This window comes from Lolium rigidum, chromosome 6 (assembly GCF_022539505.1).
Source record: "Lolium rigidum isolate FL_2022 chromosome 6, APGP_CSIRO_Lrig_0.1, whole genome shotgun sequence".
Lineage (NCBI taxonomy): Eukaryota > Viridiplantae > Streptophyta > Magnoliopsida > Poales > Poaceae > Lolium > Lolium rigidum.
In genome coordinates this window covers 333,309,058-333,336,336 of record NC_061513.1, presented here as the reverse complement: position 1 = coordinate 333,336,336, position 27,279 = coordinate 333,309,058, and the positions used below count along the sequence as shown (strand labels likewise).

Below are 27,279 nucleotides of genomic sequence, written 5' to 3'. Positions count from 1 at the left end.
GTACACAAAACACATCGTGATCTTGCGCTCCTTGCACCATGGCCGGCGGAGACGACCTGAAGCTGCTCGGCACATGGGCAAGCCCGTTCGCCATCAGGGTGAAGCTCGCGCTCGCCCTCAAGGGCCTGAGCTACGAGTACACCGAGGAGGACCTCGCCAACAAGAGCGAGCTCCTGCTCAGCTCCAACCCGGTGCACAAGAAGATACCCGTGCTCATCCACAACGGCATGCCGGTCTGCGAGTCCAACATCATCGTGGTGTACGTCGACGAGGCGTTCGCCGGCCCGTCCATCCTCTCCGACGACCCGTACGAACGAGCCATCGCTCGCTTCTGGGTCGCGTACGTCGACGACAAGGTAGTGTACGTTTCGTTCTGTATTTCACGTCAGTTACAACGTCATTTCTGATCACCATGATGTGCGGGTGCACAGCTCTTGGCGTCGTGGGCCACGATCTTATTCAGGGGGAAGACGGAGGAGGAGAAATCCGAGGGGAAGAAGGCGCTGCTGGCGGCATTGGACACACTGGAGGGGGCCCTGGCGAAGTGCTCCGATGGGAAGGGGTTCTTCGGCGGCGACAGCGTCGGGCTCGTGGACATGGTGCTGGGGAGCCAGCTCTCGTGGCTGAAGGCGACGGAGGTGATCACCGGAGAGGAATTCTTTGGCGGCGACAAGACCCCGCTCCTTGCCGCGTGGATGGCGCGCTTCAGCGAGCTTGAGGATGCGAAGGCGGCCTTGCCAGACGTGGACAGGGTGGTTGAATTTGCCAAGATGAGGCAGGCGCGGATGGCTGCCGCTGCAGCTACGACGCCAAATAGCTAATCAAGCCAGCTCGGCTTGGTCAGACGTGACTGAAAAGTTCGTGTTTGCTGCGGAATAAAATAGCATCAATATGTATTGTGTGTGCCAGCTTGGTTTCATAATCCACATATTTCTACAACTACATTTTACTTCTATATTTTGGTTGAATTCCAGCTTATACCTCCTAAGAGATGTCATTTCTGTTTAAAACTTGGAGATGGTATAATTGTAAAAAAAATTGGGTTCCGTATTCTCTCTATTCCTCGGATTTATTGGCGATGGTGCTCACAATGCATAATGAAATTATAGGTGGAATCTTCTTATGTCCCAACTTTTACATTTCGTGTTTGTTTACATACTGTTGAAATTGTTTAAATTTGTGTTCCGAATAGAGTCTATATATTAACTTCCAAATAGACATATTTGCTTATCCGTTTTTGCTAATTTTCATTCGATTGAGAATTAACTTAGTCCTCCCTCGACTTCTAAATGTTAGGACCATGTCATGATTTGTTCTGAAATGGGTTGTAGCATGAGCTGCAACTGCCTTGCAACATTGAATTGTTTTGTGATTCGTGCTACCCATGAGTTGCAACGTGGGTTGTAACTGAAATTTGATGATCACCTCACCGAGAATTAACTTAGTTCCCATACCTTTGTTTATTCCCTTTTCCTGCACAATCGATGTTTGTGTCATGTGCCATAATTTAATTATGCAGTTTCATTTCCATCGGGACTGTAATTTGACAATAATCAACCTAGTTATTTCTGATTAGTATCGTACCCGAGTACTCTTTCTGGTATAATAACTATTACGGCCCTCCAATACTAAAATAATACTTACATCTTGAATATATATAGAAATTTCTAAAATTCAAATACCATGGTCAACAGTTCCTCAAATAGGTGTCATAAGCACTGTAAGTATTATTTTGGATAAAGTCCATGAACACAATTCCAACCAGAACTCACATTCCGATGAAATGCCTGAATATCCAAGGCGAATTTATTGAATTAGCTACATTGTTTTCTTCTTCTCATTGTGTTTTAAATCTTGAATTTATAGTTATTCCTCTGGTGTTGTATCACTGTGTTGCGGGCTCGTGAAAAGACATGTGCAAATGGAATTCGGAACAAACTTTACAAAGTACGAAAACGGAACAATGGCTCCATACTCCGTTCTATTTCAAACCCTCAGCTCCGGGGACAGCTCGTGGAGATCCTTCTCCGGCCAGCTCCCGGCGTCGTCCGTTGGGTATTCGCCGCGGCGGGCTTCAAACGACAAGTAAACCGCCAGGACGATGCCGAGGCCGGCGAGCACCCACGGGGCGACCCTCAGAGCGAGGCCCGGCGCCGCGCTCGCGACGTGCACCGCGACCATGCTGCCCAGCGCCAGCGAGCCCGACCTTCCGCCACTCGCGCGCCTCCGCCGCCGGGTCGCCGCTGGGGTCGCGCCGCAGGAGCTCGAGCTTCCAGAGGCAGAAGCACAGCACCGCGAGCAGGTAGGCGGTGGGGCCCGGGAGGAGGCCGAGCCCGAGGTCGTAGCCCATGCGGCGCAGCCCCCACGCGAAGGCGAAGACGAGAAGGACACAGAGGATCTGCGGGAACGCCCAGCGGACCCATTCTTCCATCGCCGGGCCATGGCCCTGGCCCAGGTGCGCCGTCTTCGTCGGCGGTGGTGGCTCTCGCGCGACGAGGAAGGAGGTCGCCGCGGGCTCCATGTGCGCCGCTGCCAACCGGGCGAGCTCTTCGTGTGCTTCAGTTGCAGTAGCTGCCGGCCGTCGTACGTCGGTGTCGGCGCTGCGTCGGTGCGAGCATGACTGCCGGTCGTGGTTATATAGGACAGACACCGAGCTGAGCAGCGCAGAGAAGCAGCTTGGACAGCGACTCTGTCCACCAATGGAGCCAAATCAGCAAGCGCGTCCGATGGAAAAAAAATAAGCTGGACAGATATGGTAAGCTTGACTCCTCAACTCTGACCAAGTGGTAGTTGACAAATTCTGTCGTCACGTCTTTGCCCTCAGTGCTAGTTCGTTTCTTCATAAAGAAACAACAAACTATATATCCTCTCTAACCATATCTCTCTCTTCCTCTTCTTTTTGTGTGAGGACAAAGAAAATTCGTTGACATGAAATTCTTGGAGATGCAAACATCTACGGTTATTGTACTTGTGTCACTGGCACGATTTAGTCCTCATACTTGCCAATTGCACAATCGTTCGCCTGAACCTGACATTTTGACTCGATTTGGTCTAAATCAGCTCAGTAGTTGAAATTTCTGTGACATGCAAGACACGTGGACATGGTCCACTTGCGCTGGAATTTTGTAGATTGCCACTAAGCCAACGCCCCCATTGATTCGGCTCAATTCCCATTCTATTCGAGGGACGGAAAAAACGGAAAGGTGGTGGAGACCACGGGGTGACGCTCTGTGATTGTGCCGACGATACTTGATGGGGAGGTCGAGCCAGTTCGAGAAGGAGAAACTCCATCGGGGAGAGCATCGATAGTCAACTTGGCATGTGTTTATACACGGTGTGGATTAGTAGTATAATTTTTGTTAGGCTGAATTCCACTTGTTTTCCCATGTCTACGAGTTTTTGTAACTAGTAAACTCATTTAATTTTTATGCCACATTTTAGGTAGAGCAAGCAATATGAGGGATGATGGCACGTCCATATCTTCTTGTGTGGACGCAGTGGCAGAGGTTGCTGGGGCAAATGGGCTAGAGAGATGTTTTCGACCATTCTTGGGTGTGTGGGTGTGTGTGTGTGGGGGGGGGGGAGGAGAGGGGGATAAAACATAAGATATTTTAGGCAAAATTTGGCAAATATAAAGGAATTCTAGAAAAAAAAAAGTTGTTGGGCTGGGGGCAGTGCCCCCCTCCTTACGAGTTGCACATAGCTCTGTCTCTTTGTAGAGACCTCTTATTTTGTACTCCAACCTGGCTACCTACCTCTAAATAACGAGGTGAGTACAAACCTCTTCATCTTAATTTGTCTTGCTTGTTGTGGTGGGCAACAATGCTCATGTTCTTGTAGGCAGTGGTGCGCGTGGGATTGGGGGGCGGGGCCTGGAAAAATCTTATTGCGGTAATAGAAGCTAAGACCTTAAGCCAATTAACTAAATGGATGTCCCATAGGTCCAGATCTTTAAATGGATGAGTCTGATGCGACAAAAAGCAGAAAAAACAAGAATCCACTGTGTCTCTAAGGCCGGTTCGAATACTAGATAATTATTATCAATGTTGGGTAAACATCCTTGACCGCCCGCTCTAAAAACGTACACACAACCGTAAACAGGTTGTTATGGTTGCCGAAGGACATGAACGGAACCTCTATGTACAATTGTAGATAGCCCACGAAACCAATTAATTTTGCCATCAAACAACATGTTATTTCTAAGTAATCACATAGACCAAGTTAAGGCTACATGATGCAGGTAAAAGTTCGAAGCCACCTTAATGTTCACCATATAGTGCGCATAGACCTACAATGGAAGAAAGATGTTTAATTGTTAGCGCGGGGGTAGGGGAGGATCCGCCACTACCGGCTCCATGCGGGCTTTGCTCGGCGACAAAGGAGGAGGGGAGGGGAGAGGAGGACGGGGCTGCGCTAGGATTAGGTGCATCTCGATCGACCACGTGAGGGGCGATGCGAGACGCGAAGCGTTTCTTTCACCGCATTAATGGAAGAACGATGTTCGTGTTTAGTCATTTACCCTCACATAACCGAATCTTCGACTCGTCCATAATAATAGAGAAAGTTCCGAGGGGCAAGTAAGGTGTCAAGTGGGATCCCACCTAAATTCCACTTGTAGTACATTTTATTTTTTCTAGTATAATTTTTGACACAAAAATTTGAACTAGAAAGAGGAATAATACACGAAAAATGAGATCCCATCGGGATCCCACCTTGACACCCTAAGAAATGCTTCATCATCTCCATGAAACCTAACCAAAAGTGTTATTCCCCAAGCCTAATATAATTACGAGTCAGCTTTTGAACCAGTATATTTTCTGTTCGTCAATATACATGAGACAAAAATATAGTTTTGACGCGAAATTTTCCCTGGGTTGCAGTGTGCTTTAATTTCCTTGTTGGACTACGATCGTTGGCCCTTATTGCGGGCCAGAGGAAATAGGAAGCGAAATGCATGAAAAATAAGCGAAAGCAGTAGTATGGAAATCGTGTAGATATAGTCGTCGTGGGAATTTACAGGAAAGCTAGGCACGGCGATAGGTCATTGATCCGTGTGTGAAACATCAGGTGGTAATCGATTTCCGACGTGTATAGGTCAAACCCTGTGCTCCGGAGACACCTCGTGGTCGTGGAGAACCTCCTCCGGCTCCGGCCGGCGTCCGTCGTCGTCGTCGTCCACACGTGCATCGCTGCGGCAGGCGGCACCCAAGAAGTAGAGCCCGAGGCCCATGACGAGGAGGTCGAGCACCCACATGCCGAAGGGTGGCGCCAGGCTCGGCACCGCGTTCAGTACGAGCAACCACATCCACCAGCGCCCAGATACAGCGAGATCGCCCACGGGACAAGCCTGGCCCGTCGCAGCTCGATCGCGGCCGCCGGGTCGTCGTCGCCCACACGGGCAGCATCACTGCGGCGGGCGGCAACCGCAAAGTAGAGCCCGAGGCCTATTGCGAGGACGGCGAGCACCCACATGCCGAACTTCGGCTGGAGGCTCGGCACCGCGCTTGGGACGGAGAGCGCCATGGGGAAGCTCAGGAACAGAGAGACCGCCCACGGGACGATCCTGATCCGTTGCAGCTCGGTCGCGGCCGCCGGGTCGTCGTCGTCGCCCCACAGCAGCTGGTGCTTCCTCAGGCAGACGTAGAGCAACCAGAGGCCGTAGTAGGTGATGAAGTAGTCGCCGACCACGTACACGAGGTCGTGCGCGTCATGGCGCGCACGGTACAGCCCCCACACGAGGCCGCCGGTGACGAGCGAGAGGATCGCCCCGACCGCCCATCCGGGCTGGCCCAGCTGCACCGTCTTCGGCGGTGCCGGTTCTCGCGGGTCGAGGAAGGGGGTTGCGGCGGGCTCCATGCGCCGGGCAAGGTCGCCGTGAGCTTACGGTGTAGCTCACCTGCTGCTTTCCGGCGTACGGGAACTGATTGCGCTGTAGGCGTCGGCGCGGCGGTGGTAAATGGTGTGCTTGCTGGTTGCGACTTGCGAGCAGCAGCTGCTCTTTATGGCGAGGACAGAGATAGGGGTAGCATAGAGAAAAGGCTGGCAGTGACTCTGTCCACGGTTTCCTTTTCTTTCTTTTTTGAGATGACTCTCTTTTTTTTATTTTTTGCGAATGTTTTTGAGATGACTCTCTCCACAGTTGGTGGCAAATATACCGGCACTAGCGTCTGAATGCTTCGTCCCAAGTAGACGCTCTTATATTCGCACATACACTCACCTCCAAAAACGCACACTCTATCCCTACGACCATCTTTGAGAGACTGTATCCAAGAAATTTCAATACCCGTCGGAACAGTTTCTTGGATGCAGTTTCCTGAAGGTGCTCGAAGGGGTAGTGTGTGTGCCTGAGTGATGAGTGTATGTATGTACGTGTGAGCGTCTATGATTGTACTGTGTGTTGCAAAAAATAGTATTAATTTTGTCTTGTTCATACTAAGACTAGCAAAGCGTTCCCTGCTCTATAAACTCTCAAGAAACACCCCTATAATATCTATCTAGTTCGTCCTAATGTTAGAACAGTAATTGCATGCTATGTAATTCATCTATTTTTGTTAGGAAACCTACATGTTTGTTTGCTTTTCTTATTCTCAGGTGACAGGTTGTGTGCTGGGACCATAGCCGCCGTCTGTTTTGTTCGTTGCAAAATGTTGTTTTATATTCCGCCATTCTGTGCTCTTCTGTGTTCACAAGGTTTTACATTATAATTTCCATCTGTTTTGTTGTAAACAATGACGGTAAATGCCAATTACTATTTCCTTTCTGCTATCCTTTTGCCATCCTGTAGTACATGTGTGAACTCATTGCTCTGGTACATTTAAATTCTTCATTGTTTTTTTTCTTCAAGAGCTGCAACCCTAACTCTTTGCTGTAATTTCATGTTGCACTATCACATGGAACACATCAAATCGTGGAGTGAATCACCCCTATAATCCAGTAAGTACCTTTCATTTTTGTATTGATATGCTTATCGTGCTGGAACCAGTTTGTGTTTAACACATTTACTCTCCATATAGATAGGATAACTGGTTTGAAATAAATCATGCTATTTGTATGACTGCACGTCTTCGTTCATTTTCCTGCTAGCTTCTCAAACTTGTTCTATTGCCTGTCTAATCTTTTTTTGTTTGATCGTGATTAAACCAATTTAATTGTTCTGCTTAACTTAAATGATCTGGCATTTTATTCCAGCCACATAATGTTTGATTGCTCATGCACTTCCTCATACCGTTATGTCTTCTGGATTTCTTCCATAATGATAAGAATGTTTTGCTTGGTGAATATGAGTCAGATGATGATTCAATTGGTTATTAGTCCTTGATTCATTGAGTTGACTGATGATTAAAACATATAAACCTTGCGACTATCTGGCATGCTTGTTGTGGGATATAATGAGCATATTTGTTTTTTGTAAGACTTTTTTCGGATTTCACTGTTGATTAATCCAATGCCACCTTCTGTAGTAGGAAATCCACCTTCAGTAGGTATCATAAATAAGATTTGTTGTTACTTTTTGGCTGACCCATCTTTTATTTTTAGGCACAAAATGGTTCATTTGTTTGTTTCTCCTTCCCTTATATTGCGCTCATGGGTTAAACATTGAAATAATATGTCAGTTTATATGAATCCCAGAATGGTTGCTGTCTAATCTGTCTTAATTGGTCCTGCTCGTTTATATTTGGCACCAAATGGATATATTTCTCTTTTATCTGAGGCATTCCCATGGCTGGCTGATGATTAAAATAATGAAATTTAGGGGGTTGGAGATTCTCCAACTGCACAATGTCTGGCTACCACTTTTGTGGAACTTAAGGGATCTGAAGCACCCCTTCCAAGTGTCAATTTTAATAGACAGCTGTTATGCAGTTTCCTGGCTTATTTTATTAGGCACAGACTGTCTAGTTACTTGATTTATTTTGTTCATATTTGCCATCCGGTTGCTCTGCCTGTTGCATTGGGGTTGATAGCTTGCTTTGTTATATTATGCCTTGTGCTTTGTGAAAATCTGCCATCTGTTTTGATGCTTTGCAAAAATCTGTGACAACTAATAATATGGTTGTTTTCTCAAATTGTATGGTTCTGTAACTTGCACTGGTCTTGTTTTCAGCCCCTGAATAGAGCAAGGAAGGCAGATGGCAGGGCATGTACATCAAGTGTCCAGGTCTTTCCACAGCACAGCCGTGACAATGCCAATTCATCTGATTGTCAGATGATAGCTACTGTCCCAGCCATTCCAGCGCAAACAATCGCTGCCTTTGCACACGAATCACTTGATATAATTCAGCAGCAAAGAGATGAAAGAGATTCAAATATCATCATAACAGTCAATGAGATACATGAATTGAAAAATAGGCAAGCTTGGATTGAGCAGATCCTTAATAATCTACTCTGCGATCTAATGGAAAGCCAGCTGTTACTTGCACTCCGATGAATTCTACCTAACAGAAATGCAGTTTTGCCGATGATGCCATTTGTATGGCTTGTATCATTTGAGTTATTTCGACTTGTTGTTGTATTTGAGAATTTTTGCTGTTATTGTAATCCTTGAGCATTTTTTCCTGTTATTGCTATAGTTTGCAATCATTGTAACAAATTTTCAATGTAATGATTATTTTATCTTGCACTCGGCCTTAAACAGAACTACTAGTATGGTCTCACAATTTTTTTATCATTATACTATGCAAGATTTAGCGGTTGCCCCAAATTCAGAGCATCTCCACCGGCGGCCCGGCTCGATAGCGATTTGGGGGCCGGCGTCGTTTTATGGCTCGCACCGGTGCGCTCCAAACGGCGCCGGCCATTTTTCGAGCCCAGTAGAATCTCCGGCATCCCCGAGTCGGCCCCTTCGCCAGGGGCGCGAATCAGGCGCTCCGGGTGCCTCGCGGAACGACGGTTTTCGCTGGTGGTGGCGCCTTGTCAGCGAGAGGACGCGACGGTTCGCATCGACTGGCCACGACGCGGGAAGGTTGGTCGTCGGCGTTTAAATGGCCTCCCGCGCGGAAACCAAGGCAGCGACTGGCCACGAGGGCAGCGACTGGCCACGCGGCGTCCGGCCGCCGTAAATGTGGGTAGTTGCCACCGCTAGATATATAGGACGTACGCCGTCCACCACCGCCGCTCCATTCTCTACTCTCCACATCAAGATGCCGCGCCGTCTGAAGACCACCTACTCGATGCTTGGCCTCAACGGCCGCGCGCTGCCTCCACCACCACGGCAGCCGCAGCCGGAGCCGGAGCCGGAGCTGCAGCGGCCGACGACGAGCACAGCTCCGACGAGGACGAGGACCCACGGTTCGAGTCCTGGCACGATGTCTACGTAGCAGAAGCGGAAGCAGAGGCGGCGGATCGAGGAGTCAGCGCAGTCGGGCGAGCCGCCGCAGGCCCCCACCGACCCGGAGCAGGCGGCGATCCTCGCGTCGCTGAACGCACAACGATACCAGCGGTTGAGGGAGGAGGAGCGCGAGTTCGTCAACGACGCGAACCTCGAGCACGTCCTCGAGATATCGCGCCAGCGAGCGGTCACGGAGGAGGCGGGACGCCGCCTCAAGGAGGCGGAGCGACAGAAGCTCGCAGAGCTCAACGCTCATCGCCACCAGGACGAGTTCGCTCGCCAGCAGGCGAGGCGCGCCGAGATCGAAGCTTCTCGGGAAAGGCTGGAAGCGCGGGGACAGCGCCGCCGGCCGCCATGCTCCACCGCCAGATGCGCGAAGCAACGAAGGAGAAGCGGGCACGAAAGCAGGCGGCAATGGCTAAGAACAACGACGAGGCAGTGCCGTCGAGCGCCCCAACCGACGGCCCGTAGACCAGGATTAAGTTTAAGTTTAGTTATGTTTAAAGTCGAGCTACTTTGGTATAAATTTCGTATGATTTTGGGTTTTTAAATGTCAATTTTAATTTTAAAATGGCTGCCGTTTGGGGCCGCTGGTGTGGTGTGGGAGCAGCATCCCCAAATAGAGGATCATGGTAACGGAAATTGTCAACGTGATGATGATTTGATGTTGCACTCGACCTTGAACATAAGTACTAGTACGGTCTCACAATTTTTTTAATCATTATACTTTGCAACATTTAGCGCGGATGCGCCAAATTCAGAGATAGATCATGATCATGGTAACAAATTTTCAACGTGATGATGATTTGATGTTGCACCCGGGCTTGAACGAAGTACTACTACTGTCTCACAAATTCTTTATCATTATACTTTGCGAGATTTAGCGGATGCGCCAAATTCAGAGATAGATCATGATCATGGTAACACACTTTTCAATGTAATGATGATTTGATGTTGCACTCGACCTTGAACATAAGTCCTAGTACGGTCTCACAATTTTGTATCATTATACTTTGCAAGTTTTAGCGGATGCGCCCATTTTCAGAGGTAGATCATGATCATGGTAACAAATTTTAAACGTGATGATGATTTGATGTTGCACTCGACCATGAACAGAAGTACTACTACTGTCTCACAATTTCTTTATCATTATACTTTGCCAGATTTAGCGGATGCGCCAAATTTAGAGATAGATCATGATCATGGTAACAAATTTTCAACGTGATGATGATTTGATGTTGCACTCGGGCTTGAACAGAAGTACTAGTACGGTCACTATTTTTTTTAGCATTATACTTTGCAACGAATGCACCAATTTCAGGTGCATGTCACCAGATCTGTGTCCGATGATGATCATGGTAGTAACCGATGTTCAACTTGATGATGATTTGATTTTACAGTCGGCCTTGAACAGAGGTACTAGTACGGTCTCACAATTTTTTATCATTATACTTGTACCTTAGCGAAATTCAAAATCTCATAGCGGCAAAACTTCCCGCCCACAAAATACAAAAATTTCACACGCTTCCAAATTCCGATTCTACCCCTGTGGAGATGACAGCAAAGTCGGTTGGTGGGGGGGTCTGGCCGTCATTTTTTGGATCACCACCTCCCTAGCCCCGGATACCCTCCCAAAAAAATTCATTTCCCTCAGTCTCTCATCTGAGACCACCCACCGGAACTTCTCAAGTCCCTCTCTCTACCACCTCCACGACCACCGCACCGGTACATCCCCGCCGGACTTCCCCGGCCTACCCGAGCCCTCGCGATCCTCGTCATCCGGCTGCCCGCCGGAGCCGCTTCATCGACGCCGTCATCAACCGGACCGGATCATCCCCGCCGAACCTCGAAACCATATGCTCATCCAGCAGCCTACCGCAGCCGCTTCAGCTGCGGCATCGTCCACCCCACCGGAGCCGCTTCGCCGGATCCGTCGTCCACCGCATCGGATCTTGCTCACCGACACCGCTGTGCATGAACCGGATCTGCTTCACCGGCGCCGTGCATGATCTAAACTCTTCTACTATCGCTTTTCTATTGCTTGCCTGCAAGTTCTTGTTTAATCTTGGGGGAACCTGTTTGTGCTAACGACGCGCCGTTACGTTTTTTCAGATGAGATGAGTAATCATGAAGTGTAATGGCCGTCTCTCCAACCCCAAGTAGCACATGTAGCGTACTTCATCACCGGATCTATCAACCCCAGGAAGATCTGCTGTGACTCCCACAGAGTGCTTCTCCTAATGTAAGTCCCTTGTTTTAGCGCCATGTTCTGGGTTCAGATGCTTGTTTGTCTGAAGCTCTTTTAGTTCATTCCTAGCTATGACCGTAACACGTTGCTATTTTCTAGTTCATTGCTAACTTCAAGCGATTGAACATTTTGGTTTGCATTCCCTGCTCTGTAGATGTAGCCATCATAACTTCTATCTTGCTCATTCGTTGTTCATGCCAATCTTGTTCTCCCTGAACATGTTGGTTTGCATTCCCGGTACTACGGTGATGCCATTGTTATTTCTATCTACTTCGTCGTAAGCTAACAAATTAACTGCCTGCTATTAGTTCCTGCATGCTATCGCTTCCGCCATCCCTGCAGCACAAATTTATTTGAACTCGTCACAGCAGCTACTTCCATCATGATTTTGTCTGCCATCTGATTCTTCAAAAGCTGCAATATTAACTTGTTTCTCTTAATTGGCATGGCGCTCACATATAGAATTGTGAACATATTGGTGTGCATTCCCTTTTCTACAAGTTCGGATCCCACTATATTCCGTTTCTGGTCCATCCTAAGCCGTAGCATTAACTATCCTCTATGTGTTGCTCATTACAACTTTATATCCCGAAACAAATTGATTTGTTTCCCTTATCTACAAGTTTATCAGTTGATGCCATTATAACTCCTATCCTGTTTTATTCCTAGCTATTATAGTAACATCCTGCTATTATTTAGTTCATGGCCAATTTTAAGTAATTGCACATGTTGGTTCGCATTCCTCGCTCTATAGCTTTTGGCATCGTAACTTCTATATTTGGTTTACATTCCCTGCTCCGTAGATCTAGCCATCATAACTTTATCTTGCTCAGCTTGTTGTTACAAAAATTATGGCCTCGCTACTATGTTGTTTGTGCCAATTTTTTACTCCATGAACATGTTGGCTTGCATTCCTCGTACTACGGTGATGCCATTGTTTTGTATCTAGTTCATTGTAAGCTAACAAAGTAAGGACTTAGTTTGGCATGCTATCACTCGCTATCTAAGCTCGTAGTACTAATAAACTTGTCATATTACTAGATAATAATTTTGTGTTCCATCTTGTTCTTCAAAAGCTGCATTATCGACTTGTTTCTCTGACTTGGCATGACGCTCACATATGGAATGCTGAACATATTGGTTTGCATTCCCTCTTATACAAGTTCACAGGTGATCCCACTATATTCCGTATCTTGCTCGACTGCCGTTACAAAATTTATAGCCTGCTACTATGTTGTTCATGCCAATTTTGTACTCCCCGAACATGTTGGTTTGCATGGGACTCGACAGTAGTAAGTCTCGTTGTTTCATTCTAACATGCTCGTTATATTGGCTGTTGGTATGCGGCATGCACTCTTTGTTTGCTTATTGTGCGCATTACAATGATCTTGTTATAACGACGAAATGATGAGTTCCAAATTCTTTGGCAAACAATATTGTAGTGTCTTTGCCTTTCCATTGTTGCTTGTCTTAACTTGTAATGTCTTTGTTTCGGATATAGGTGCTGCATGGACAACTTAAAAGATTGCCGGATCGCTTCATTGTATTGCTAGGTTTAATTACCATTCAATTTCTCTCGGGTTCCGTAATATTTTTTCCAATGCCTTGCGAACTGATGTAATATTTAGTTAGTTTTTATAGTTCTTTCGCGCATTTTTTCTTTGGTGCTTGTGGTAAGTGAGGCAATCCGACGTAAATCAATGCTCGCGTAAATATTCTCAGTATCTAAATCACGAATTCCCATCCCTTAAACGGCCCAATTAAGCGAAATCACATATGTGCTCGCCCGCAAAATCCTAAAGCGCATATTATGCCGCATATAAACAAGAACTAAACGGGTCGGCCCACTTACTTCTTGGGCCAGCCCATTTGATTTACGGTGGACCCCACACTCTAATTGGGCTGGCCCACTTGCTTTAAGGTGGACCCCACCCACTACTGGGCCGACCCACTAATTAGTTGGGCCGACCGATTTGCTTTTGTGGTGGACCCCACATACTAAACGGGCCGGCCCTTCAAGGGAAAGTGGGACCCACCTGTGTTTTTGGCCCGGCCCACTATCTTGTTGGGCCGGCCCACTTGCAATATGGTGGACCCCACATACTTATTGGGCCGGCCCTTTAACAGGAAAGTGGGGCCCACCGGTGCTTTTGGCCCGGCCCACTATCTTGTTGGGCCAGCCCACTTGCTATATGGTGGCCCCACATGGTAAATGGGCCGGCCCTTTAATAGGAAGGTGGGACCCCCCTGTGTTTTTGGCCCGGACCACTATCTTGTTGGGCCGGCCCACTTGCTATATGGTGGACCCCACGTACTAAATGGGCCGGCCCTTTAACAGGATAATGGGACCCACCTGTGTTTTTGGCCCGGCCCACTAGCTTGTTGGGCCGGCCCACTTGCTATATGGTGGACCCCACATACTAAATGGGCCGGCCTCAGAATCGAAAAGTGGGACCCACTCGTGTTTTTGGCCCGGCCCACTAGCTTGTTGGGCCGGCCCACTTGCTATACGGTGGACCCCACATGTTAAATGGGCCGGCCTTTTAACAGGAAAGTGGGACCCACCTGTGTTTTGGCCCGGCCCACTTGCTTCTTGGGCCGGCCCGATTGTCGTAAGGTGGACCCCACATGTTAAATGGGCCGGCCCATTTAAGTTTTGACCGAGTCAACATTAGAGGTTAGGCCCGGCCCACGTAACTAATGGACCAGCCCAGCTATATAGTTGACCGGTCAAACTATGTCATCTGGCCCGGCCCGCTTAAGACGTGGCATGCCTCGTGTGGGCCTACCATCTACCACGGGGTTTCAGCCGGTTAACGTCGTTAACTGCCAGTTAACGGCGTCTGCCACGTGTCAGTTTGCATGACGTCAGCAGTCAACGGGCTCCCGGAAACACTTCCGCAACGGTCCTATTTTCCGTGGCGGAAGGGCGCCCAAGCGCGACGGACCGAAAAAATCGTCGTTGGACTTTGCCTGATGCAGTTTCGACAACAGAACCCATATCGTCGGGTTAGGCCCATAGGCGACGAAAAATGCCCCTTAGTTGACGATTTTGGGACGTTGTCTATCAGAACTTTTCTTGTAGTGCTAATGAATGTTTCAACAAAACAAGATACCATAAACTAGATGTGCTTGTATGAATGATATGAATCAATGTTGTGGATGCAATATGTTTGTACGAAGTTATTAATCAATATTGTGCATGTAATCTTTTTTGTACTACCTCCATCTCAAAGCTTAAGGCTTATATTATTTTTAGAAAGTCAAACTATGTCAACTTTGACTAAGTTTTTACCAAAAATCATTAACATGCAAAATTCAAAATCAATATCATTAGATAGATAATAAAATATATTTTCATATGGTACCTAAAAAATATCATATTTGTTGATAGTCTTCTAAAGATTTGGCTAAACTTTACTTGGTTTGACTTCTTTTTTTAATATAAACCTTAAGCTTTGAATGGAGGTAGTATAAATTAGGAGGCTTTTTTATTTATTTTGGAAACTAAGTTTGTGGCATGCTGCAATAGTCGAATGCCACCGGTGCGGCTAGTAGCGGCATGTTAGTAGCGTGGCGAACGAATGCCACTAAATTTATTTTTTCCACGTCACTAGTGGGCTACTCTGTACTAGTATTAACTATTAAGTCAAACTATCTTAAGAGCTTGTCTAGCAGGCCCCTCAAAACGGGCGCACCCCGTATAATTCTGGCGGGGTAGGAGGTGCGGGCATTTTGGGCCGTCTAGCAGGCCCCGTATTCGGGCCGGCCCGTATCGGCGAAATACGGGGCCCGTCAAACCGACACCGCCGCCCCCTACAAATACAGGGTGTAGGTGCGAGTGGGGGTCCAACCCCTCACTCGCAACCCTAGCTCCGCCGTGCGCCGCCGCCTCCCCGCACACGCTCCGGCGAGCAATTCGCAGCCGCGCGGCGCAGCATTTGCACCGCCGCCAAAGATGAGCGCACGATGGAGGAGTAGCGCCTCCCCCACGTCCGGATTGAAGCGATCCCGCTCGCTGGACACGCTCGACGAGGCGTGGCAGAGCCACTGCAAGCTCTCCGCCGCCGGGAGTCGGCGTGCGGCGTGCAAGTACGCCGGGGCTCTCTACGTGCCGCCGAAGCTCCGCGAGTTCGCGGCGGGCGGGCGCTACTACAAGGCCGATCCACCGCTCAAGCCAATGAGCGACGACGATTTCGACAAATGGCGGAGGGATTGGGAGCAGCAGCGCGCGTGGAAGGCGGCATGGGAGGAGAGCACCAGCAGCGGAGGAGCGCCGCGAGCCGGCGAGGAGGAAGAGGAGGCGGAGGAGGGGGAGGACCCCCTCTACTTGCAGGTGGTGGCCGCATCCAAGAAGGATGTCGCCGACAAGGCTCGGGCGGAGGAAGACGAGGCGGCGCAGGCCATCGCCGCCGTGGAGGAGATGGAGGGGCGGGAGGCCGCCGGCAATGCGACAATCGTCATCCTCGACGACTAGGTCGCTTCGTAGAAGTCGCGATCCAGTAGGATCGCGCAATTTTGTAAAATCCCTATCTATGATCTATCTATAAACGTGATGAACTATTGAAGAATTTTCCCGGGGTTTGCAATTTTCAAAAATACGGGGTGAAATACGGGATCTGTTAGACGGAATGGTTCTGTATTTTTTTGATACAGGGCCCTCTACTCATGTTTTACGGGACAGAAAAATAAAGGATATGTTAGACATGCTCTAAGTTTGATCAAGTATGTAGAAAAATACATCAACAACTACCTTGCCAATTTATTTCTATTCCTCGTAGCATGTTTACAATACATAGTGCAAGCGAAGGTCGGGTAGCTGGTCTAAATGGCTGGCAATATGCCAAGGAGCCTGGCACATAAAATTGGGACAAGAAAGAACGTTCAGGTCAACATCCATTTTGCGACACGAAGTGTGAAGGAGATCGTCAGGTTGAGACTATGATAGAGCGGGAGCCCAAGTCAAAACGCATGTACTGCACACCTAGGTCAGTAGGCTTCTTCTCCATCACGGCTGACGCCCGCCTCAAAGCAGCATCACGGATTACGCATGATGTTTTTCCTCCGATGTGCCAACCACGAGCACTACATATACGTTCCTCCTGACGGGAGATTCATTTCACAACCACCCAAGGGAAGACAACCTGATACGATCTCGGCCTTCACGGTACACAAACACATCGTGATCTTGCTTCTTGCACCATGGCTGGCGGAGACGACCTGAAGCTGCTCGGCACATGGGCAAGCCCGTTCGCCATCAGGGTGAAGCTCGCGCTCGCCCTCAAGGGCCTGAGCTACGAGTACGCTGAGGAGGACCTCGCCAGCAAGAGCGAGGTCCTGCTTAGCTCTAACCCCGTGCACAAGAAGATACCCGAGCTCATCCACAACGGCATGCCGGTCTGCGAGTCCAACGTCATCGTGGAGTACGTCGACGAGGCGTTCGCCGGCCCGTCCATCCTCTCCGCCGACCCTACGAACGAGCCACTGCTCGCTTCTGAGCCGCGTACGTCGACGACAAGGTAGTATACGTTTCGTTCTGTATTTCACGTCAGTCACCAGACACAACGTCATTTCTGATCACCATGATGTGCGGGTGCGCAGCTCTTGGCGTCGTGGGCCATGATCCTGTTCAGGGGGAAGACAGAGGAGGAGAAATCCGAGGGGAAGAAGGCGCTGCTGGCGGCATTGGAGACACTGGAGGGGGCCCTTTCGAAGTGCTCCGATGGGAAGGGGTTCTTCGGCGGGGACAGCGTCGGGCTCGTGGACATGGTGCTGGGGAGCCAGCTCTCGTGGCTGAAGGCGACGGAGGTGATCACCGGAGAGGAATTCTTTGGCGGCGACAAGACCCCGCTCCTTGCCGCGTGGATGGCGCGCTTCAGCGAGCTCGACGCTGCGAAGGCGGCCTTGCCGGACGTCGACAAAGTGGTTGAGTTTGCTAAGATGAGGCAGGCGCGGATGGCTGCCGCTGCAGCTGCGGCGTCAAACAAGTAATGAAGCCAGCTCGGCTTGGACACGTCATATGTGACAAAAGAAAGCCCCATTGTGTTACGGAATAAAGTAGTCACAATAGTTATTGTATGTGTTAGATTGATTTCATAATACGCATATTCACAGTACGATATGTACTTTTATGGTTTGATTGAATTCTACTAGTTTATACTCCTTTCATTCCAATGAATAAGCATTTTTTTGAAGTCATGACACATAAAGTATGACCAAACCTTTAGAAATATCTATAGAAAATATGATATTCTATAGATATCAAATGAAAATACATTTCATGATATATCAAATGGTATTTATTTTGTATTTTTCATGTGAATTATTTTAAAATAAATATGATCAAACTTTACATGGTTTAAATTTTCCAAAATAAATGAAATCCTATAGCGAAGGTAGACCTTTTTTGCAAAAAAGTCCGATGATCTATTGATAATCGTCTATAGCAGTACAAATAACCCAAGAAATAATAAAGATTATAAATATATTCATAGACCACCTAACGATAATTACACACACTCACACGAGCTGAAGGCGCGTCGCCGCCCTCGTCCCTCCATCACCAGAGTCGCGCAAAGCTTGCCGTAGTAGAGCTTACAGTACTAGATAAACAGGAAGTCGTCGTCCTAAGTTCCAAAGGGCCAGTGCACCATAATAGCAGCCATCACCAAAGATGAGACCCATTGATCGGAAGAGCCAGGCCTAAAACAACAGATACGAACATAAAAATCGACTAAATGTGAGGAGATCAGTAGGACACACAACTCCCCGCACCCTTCGCCGGTGCTAGACACACCAACAGAGCAAGGATATAGAGGAGAGGACCTTATTCCGACTCGATGTAGCCGTCATGTCACCATCTCAAAGAAGACACTGAAAAACCTAAACAAAAACGAGAACCCTCCCGCCGATGAGGGGTGCAGTCGTGGCCAGGCACGCCTCCAAGACCCACTAATAGGAAACTAGCTATAGGTGGAATGACTTTTTGTGGTGCACCAAATAACTATGCGCCACAAAAAAAAATCGGTGGCGCACCCAGGCAGTGCGCCACTAAATAATGCGTTTCTATGGCGCACCAACTCTGCATGCGCCATAGAATTTGATATTTCTGTGGCGCACCAACTCTTCATGCGCCACTGAAATCTGGTGGGCCCACGGCCAATTATTGGGTTGACTAATTCTGGATATTTTTGTGACGAATGGAGCTGGATGCACCACATAATGTCGCCTTTCTGTGACGCATGTGGCCAAACGCGCCACGGAAAGAAGTATTTCTATGACGCATGGAGCTACATGCGCCACATAAGTTTTCTGGTTTATTTTGCTCTCCAATCAACCCACCCACCCTCTCCAATTGCATTTTTTAGCTTTGTAAAATACAGAAGAAATAGATAGAAATTTTAAAAAATAAAATCCTTCGAGATGCCCATGTATTGTGTCATCTAGTTTTAATGAAAATTAACAAACATAAATTTCGACTTTTTTTGCGAATAATTGCCTTGTGCATCGGAAAAACTAGATTTCTAGTTGCATATGAACTCGAAAAAAACGCACAATATATCAAAATGGCCGGGAGAAAATTCTAAATCCAAATTCACCAGGGTTTACTCAGTTAGCCAATTTTTCGAATCGGCAAATTCAAAAAGAGAAAAAAGTTACGGTAAAGTCAAGCATTTTTCCTGCAAAAATAAAAAATCCGAAAAAAATTATGTGGCGCACCAAGTGCACATGCGCCACATAATTCTTATGATGAAATTTGAATCTCGGTGGTGCCTTGATGCGCGTAGATGTACACGTCCGTTGGGAACCCCAAGAGGAAGGTATGATGCGCACAGTGGCAAGTTTTCCCTCAGAAAGAAACCAAGGTTTAATCGAACCAGGAGGAGCCAAGAAGCACGTTGAAGGTTGATGGTGGCGAAATGTGATGCGGCGCAACAACAGGGATTCCGGCACCAACGTGGAATCTGCACAACAAAACCAAATTACTTTGCCCCAACGAAACAGTGAGGTTGTCAATCTCACCGGCTTGCTGTAACAAAGGATTAAGCGTATCGAGTGGAAGATGGTTGTTTGCAAGAAAACAGTAAAACACAATTGCAGTAGATTGTATGCTATGTAAAGAATAGGACCGGGGTCCACAGTTCACTAGAGGTGTCTCTCCCATAAGATAAAAGCATGTTGGGTGAACAAATTACAGTCGGGCAATTGACAAATAGAGAAGGGCATAACAATGCATGTACATGATATGATAAATATAGTGAGATTTAATCCGGGCATTACGACAAAGTACATAGACCGCCATCCAACTGCATCTATGCCTAAAAAGTCCACCTTCGAGGTTATCATCCGAACCCCATTCAGTATTAAGTTGCTAAGCAACAGACAATTGCATTAAGTATGGCGCGTAATGTAATCGACAACTACATCCTTAGACATAGAATCAATGTTTTATCCCTAGTGGCAACAACACATCACAACCTTAGAACTTTCTGTCACTGTCCCAGGTGTCAATGAAGGCATGAACCCACTATCGAGCATAAATACTCCCTCTTGGAGTTAAGAGTACAAACTTGGCCGAGCCTCTACTAATAACGGAGAGCATGCAAGATCATAAACAACACATAAACAATAGATTGATAATCACCATAACATAGTATTCTCTATCCATCGGATCCCGACAAACACAACATATAGAATTACATATAGATGATCTTGATCATGTTAGGCAGCTCACAAGATCCAACAATGAAGCACAACAAGGAGAAGACGACCATCTAGCTACTGCTATGGACCAATGGTCCAGGGGTGAACTACTCACTCATCACTCCGGAGGCGATCATGGCGATGAAGAGTCCTCCGGGAGATGAATCCCCTCTCCGGCAGGGTGCCGGAGGCGATCTCTCGAATCCCCGAGATGGGATTCGCGGCGGCGGCGTCTCTGGAAGGTTTTCCGTATCGTGGCTCTCGGTACTGGGGGTTTCGCGACGGGGGCTTTAAGTAGGCGAAAGGGCAACGTGGGGGGCCACACGAGGGCCCCACACCATAGGTCGGCGCGGCCAGGGCCTGGGCCGCGCCGCCCTATGGTGACGGCGCCTCGTGGCCCCACTTCCTTCCCTCTTCGGTCTTCTGGAAGCTCCGTGCAAAAATAGGACCACGGGCGAAGATTTCGTCCAATTCCGAGAATATTTCCTTACTAGGATTTCTGAAACCAAAAACAGCAGAAAACAGCAACGTGCTCTTCGGCATCTCGTTAATAGGTTAGTTCCAGAAAATGCATAAATATGACATATAATGTGCATAAAACATGTAGGTATCATCAATGAAGTAGCATGGAACATAAGAATTTATCGATACGTTGGAGACGTATCAGCATCCCCAAGCTTAGTTCTGCTCGTCCCGAGCAGGTAAAACGATAACAAAGATAATTTCTGAAGTGACATGCCATCATAATCTTGATCATACTATTTGTAAACATATGTAATGAATGCAGCGATCAAAACAAAGGTAATGACATGAGTAAACAACTGAATCGAGAAAGCAAAGACTTTTCATGAATAGTACTTCAAGACAAGCATCAATAAGTCTTGCATAAGAGTTAACTCATAAAGCAATAAATCAAAGTAAAGGTATTGAAGCAACACAACGGAAGATTAAGTTTCAGCGGTTGCTTTCAACTTATAACATGTATATCTCATGGATATTGTCAACATAAAGTAATATAACAAGTGCAATATGCAAGTATGTAGGAATCAATGCACAGTTCACACAAGTGTTTGCTTCTTAAGGTGGAGGAAGATAGGTAAACCGACTCAACAATAAAAGTAAAAGAAAGGTCCTTCAAAGAGGAAAGCATCGATTGCTGTATTTGTGCTAGAGCTTTTATTTTGAAAACATGAAACAATTTTGTCAACGGTAGTAATAAAGCATATGAGTTATGTAAATTATATCTTACAAGTTGCAAGCCTCATGCATAGTATACTAATAGTGTCCGCACCTCGTCCTACTTAGCTTGGACTACCGGGTCTTTGCATGCCATGTTTCAACCAAGTGTCACAAAGGGGTACCTCCATGCCGCCTGTACAAAGGTCTAAGGAGAATGCTCGCATTTTGGATTTCTCGCTTTTGATTATTCTCAACTTAGACATCCATACCGGGACAACATGGACAACAGATAATGGACTCCTCTTAAATGCATAAGCATGTAGCAATGATTATTATTCTCATATGAGATTTGAGGATATATGTCCAAAACTGAAACTTCAACCATGATGCATGGCTTTAGTTAGCGGCCCAATGTTCTTCTCTAACAATTTTGCATGCTCCAACCACTAAAATGATAGATCCTTCAGACAAGACGGACATGCATAGCAACTCACATGATATTCAACAATAGTTGATGGCGTTCCCCGAAGCATGGTTATCGCACAACAAGCAACTTAATAAAAGATAAAGTGCATAAGTACATATTCAATACTACGATAGTTTTTAAGGCTATTTTGTCCCATGAGCTATATATTGCAAAGGTGAATGATGGAATTTTAAAGGTAGCACTCAAGCAATTTACTTTGGAATGGCGGAGAAATACCATGTAGTAGGTAGGTATGGTGGACACAAATGGCATAGTAGTTGGCTCAAGGATTTTGGATGCATGAGAAGTATTCCCTCTCGATACAAGGTTTAGGCTACCAAGGTTATTTGAAGCAAACTCAAGGATGAACCGGTGCAGCAAAACTCACATAAAAGACATATTGTAAACATTATAAGACTCTACACCGTCTTCCTTGTTGTTCAAAACTCAATACTAGATATTATCTAGACCTTAGAGAGACCAAATATGCAAATCGAATTTTAGCAAGCTCTATGTATTTCTTCATTAATGGGTGCAAAGCATATGATGCAAGAGCTTAAACATGAGCACAACAATTGCCAAGTATCACATTATCCAAGACATTTTAGAATTACTACATGTAGCATTTTCCAATTCCAACCATATAACAATTTAACGAAGAAGAAACTTCGCCTTGAACATTATGAGTAAAGCCTAAGGACATATTTGTCCATATGCAACAGCGGAGCGTGTCTCTCTCTCCCACAAAGTGAATGCTAGGATCCATTTTATTCAAACAAAAACAAAAACAAAAACAAACCGACGCTCCAAGTAAAGAACACAAGATGTGATTGAATAAAAATATAGTTTCAGGGAGGAACTCGATGATGTTGTCGATGAAGAAGGGGATGCCTTGGGCATCCCCAAGCTTAGACGCTTGAGTCTTCTTAAAATATGCAGGGGTGAACCACGGGGGCATCCCCAAGCTTAGAGCTTTCACTCCTCTTGATCATAGTATATCATTCTCCTCTCTTGACCCTTGAAAACTTCCTTCACACCAAACTTCAAGCAAACTCATTAGAGGGTTAGTGCACAATTAATAATTCACACATTCAGAGGTGACACAAACATTCTTTACACTTCTGGACATTGCATAAAGCTACTGGACATTAATGGATCAAAGAAATAAATCCAATATAGCAAAAGAGGCAATGCGAAATAAAAGGCAGAATCTGTCAAAAACAGAACAGTCCGTAAAGACGAATTTAAAGCTGGCACCAGACTTGCTCAAATGGAAAAACTCAAAACTAATGAAAGTTGCGTACATATCTGAGGATCACGCTCGTAAATTGGCAGATTTTTTCGAATTTTCTACAGAGGCCTGTGCCCAGATTCGTGACAGACAGCAATGCTGTTTCTGCGCAGCGATCCCAAATATAACATCAACTTTGACATAGAAACTTTACTTGGCACAAAAACATGATAAGGAGAGGTTGCTACAGTAGTAAACAACTTCCAAGACTCAAATATAAAACAAAGTACTGTAGTAAAAACATGGGTTGTCTCCCATAAGCGCTTTTCTTTAACGCCTTTCAGCTAGGCGCAGAAAGTGCAAATCAAGTATTATCGAGAGTAGAAGCATCAACATCATTATTTTTCATGCAAACACAACTTGTTGCAGAGGGTACTTTAGGTGCTCTATTATCTAAATTCTCTATGGTGGTGCTAGGGGTTTTAGAAATTTTAGGCCTATAATAATTCTTTTGTTTAGGCACTTTAGAGGCGTACATAAATTTTTGCTCTTTCCCCACATAAGCTTTCTCATTATACTTGAGAGAAGAAAAGGTTGAACCCAAGGTTCCCATAGCTTTTTCAAGTTCATCAATTCTATTGGTTTGATTATCATGGACAACACAAGTTCCTAGGACACTAATTCTTTCATCAATTCCTCCTAAGGATTTATCAAGTTCATAAGTTTTGTCAAATAACATTCCCAATTTAGTTTCAACACTTGAAAATTTTTTCTCTATGGTTTCCAATTTTTTCATAACATCTTCAAGAGAGATTTCAATTTTAACTTCATTAACAGGTGGTATTCCAACTAGACTCTCAATGATGCAGCTAGCTTCTAAAGCGGGAGTACCTAGGAAATTGCCTCCCGAAAGAGTATCAAGAACATACCTATTCCAACTAGATAAACCAACATAAAAGTTCCTAAGAAGGATAGGTGTGGAGTGTTTCTTAATGCACCTATGATGAGCATTACTAATTCTATACCAAGCATCTTTAAAACTTTCTCCACCTTGTTGCTTAAAAGAACGAACTTCAACTTCAGGATTACTCATGATAACAGCAATAAAGTAAACTAGGCAAATAAAGTAAAGACAAGTAACTAATTTTTTTGTGTTTTTCAATATAGTGAGCAAGACAGTAAATAAAGTAAAACTAGCAACTAATTTTTTTGTGTTTTGTTTAGGTGCAGCAAACAAAGTAGTAAATAAAATAAAGCAAGACAAAAACAAAGTAAAGAGATTGAGAAGTGGAGACTCCCCTTGCAGCGTGTCTTGATCTCCCCGGCAACGGCGCCAGAAAACAGGCTTGATGCGCGTAGATGTACACGTCCGTTGGGAACCCCAAGAGGAAGGTATGATGCGCACAGTGGCAAGTTTTCCCTCAGAAAGAAACCAAGGTTTAATCGAACCAGGAGGAGCCAAGAAGCACGTTGAAGGTTGATGGTGGCGAAATGTGATGCGGCGCAACAACAGGGATTCCGGCACCAACGTGGAATCTGCACAACAAAACCAAATTACTTTGCCCCAACGAAACAGATGAGGTTGTCAATCTCACCGGCTTGCGGTAACAAAGGATTAAGCGTATCGAGTGGAAGATGGTTGTTTGCAAGAAAACAATAAAACACAATTGCGGTAGATTGTATGCTATGTAAAGAATAGGACCGGGGTCCACAGTTCACTAGAGGTGTCTCTCCCATAAGATAAAAGCATGTTGGGTGAACAAATTACAGTCGGGCAATTGACAAATAGAGAAGGGCATAACAATGCATGTACATGATATGATAAATATAGTGAGATTTAATCCGGGCATTACGACAAAGTACATAGACCGCCATCCAACCGCATCTATGCCTAAAAAGTCCACCTTCGAGTTATCATCCGAACCCCATTCAGTATTAAGTTGCTAAGCAACGGACAATTGCATTAAGTATGGTGCGTAATGTAATCGACAACTACATCCTTAGACATAGAATCAATGTTTTATCCCTAGTGGCAACAGCACATCACAACCTTAGAACTTTCGTCACCTGTCCCGGTGTCAATGAAGGCATGAACCCACTATCGAGCATAAATACTCCCTCTTGGAGTTAAGAGTACAAACTTGGCCGAGCCTCTACTAATAACGGAGAGCATGCAAGATCATAAACAACACATAAACAATAGATTGATAATCACCATAACATAGTATTCTCTATCCATCGGATCCCGACAAACACAACATAAGAATTACATATAGATGATCTTGATCATGTTAGGCAGCTCACAAGATCCAACAATGAAGCACAACAAGGAGAAGACGACCATCTAGCTACTGCTATGGACCCATGGTCCAGGGGTGAACTACTCACTCATCACTCCGGAGGCGATCATGGCGATGAAGAGTCCTCCGGGAGATGAATCCCCTCTCCGGCAGGGTGCCGGAGGCGATCTCCTGAATCCCCCGAGATGGGATTCGCGGCGGCGGCGTCTCTGGAAGGTTTTCCGTATCGTGGCTCTCGGTACTGGGGGTTTCGCGACGGGGGCTTTAAGTAGGCGAAAGGGCAACGTGGGGGGGCCACACGAGGGCCCCACACCATAGGTCGGCGCGGCCAGCGCCTGGGCCGCGCCGCCCTATGGTGACGGCGCCTCGTGGCCCCACTTCCTTCCCTCTTCGGTCTTCTGGAAGCTCCGTGCAAAAATAGGACCCTGGGCGAAGATTTCGTCCAATTCCGAGAATATTTCCTTACTAGGATTTCTGAAACCAAAAACAGCAGAAAACAAGAATCGGCTCTTCGGCATCTCGTTAATAGGTTAGTTCCAGAAAATGCATAAATATGACATATAATGTGCATAAAACATGTAGGTATCATCAATGAAGTAGCATGGAACATAAGAAATTATCGATACGTTGGAGACGTATCATGCCTCCTCCTCCTCACCTCCACTTCCATTTTCCCTTCTCCTCCACTTGCCATTCTCTCCTCCTCCTCCCCTCCTCCTTCGGCAACCTCCTCATCCTCCTCCGGCGACCCCCTTCTCCCCCACCTCCGGCGACCCCCTTCGGTCTGCCCCCTCCTCCTCCACCACCACCACCACCTCCTCCTCCTCCTCCTCCTCCTTCTCCTCCTCGTCCTCCACCTCTAGCCAGCCTCCTCCTCCTCCACCCACCCACCCCCTCCCGCTGGCCTCCTCCTCCACCCACCTCAACCCACCCCACCCACCCACCCACCTTCGGCGTGTAGGGATTCGTTGCATAGAAAACAAAAAAATTCCTACCGCGAGAACGCAATCCAAGCCAAGATGCAATCTAGAAGACGGGAGCAACGAGGGGATGATCGAGACTCACCCTTGAAGATTTCCAAAGCCTATAAGAGTAGGCTCTTATTGCTGCGGTAGACGATCACTTGCCGCTTGCAAAAGCGCGTAGAAGATCTTGATCACGGTGCCACAATCGGGCAGCACCTCCGTACTCGGTCACACGTTCGGTGTTGATGAAGACGACGTCCTTCTCCCCGTTCCAGCGGGCAGCGGAAGTAGTAGCTCCTCCTTGAATCCGGCAGCACGACGGCGTGGTGGCGGTGGCGATGGAGATCTCCGACGGAGCTTCGCTTAGCGTTGCGGGAGAGGTGGAGGAGGTGGGGCGGCTAGGGTTTGGGAGAGGGGGTGGCCGGCCACTATGGGGTGCGGCCAAGGCTATGGCTTGAGGTGGCCGGCCCCCTCCCCTTGTCCCTCATTATATAGGTGGAACACCCAAGAGTTGGTCTACAAGTCTTTGAATAAGACCCCAAACCAAAACCTTCCATATGACATGAAACCTACCCAAGGTGGGATTCCCACTTGAGGTGGGATTCCCACCTTTCCTTGGGAGGGGGTGGCCGGCCACCTTGGTGGAGTCCACCTGGGACTCCACCCCTCTAGGGTTGGCCGGCCAAGCTTGGTGGAGTCCTTCCGGGACTCCACCTTCCATAGCGATTTCTTCCGGACTTTTCTAGAACCTTCTAGAACTTTCCATAAATGCACCAGATCATTTTCAAACTTATAAAATGACTTCCTATATATGAATCTTATTCTCCGGACCATTCCGGAACTCCTCGTGATGTCCGGG

The 27,279-nt window shown here is 46.8% G+C and overlaps 1 protein-coding gene and 1 pseudogene across 1 annotated transcript; both read left to right on the top strand.

The window, feature by feature from the left end:
* LOC124668400 (probable glutathione S-transferase GSTU6) lies at positions 1-879 on the top strand. The gene is made up of 2 exons (XM_047205548.1): positions 1-356; positions 432-879. The coding sequence occupies exons 1-2, from the start codon at positions 39-41 to the stop codon at positions 819-821; spliced, it is 708 nt and encodes a 235-aa protein (XP_047061504.1). The 5' UTR covers positions 1-38; the 3' UTR covers positions 822-879.
* A 15,899-nt stretch (positions 880-16,778) lies between these two features.
* Positions 16,779-17,567, top strand: LOC124664826 (annotated as a pseudogene).
* The last annotated feature ends 9,712 nt before the right edge of the window (positions 17,568-27,279 follow it).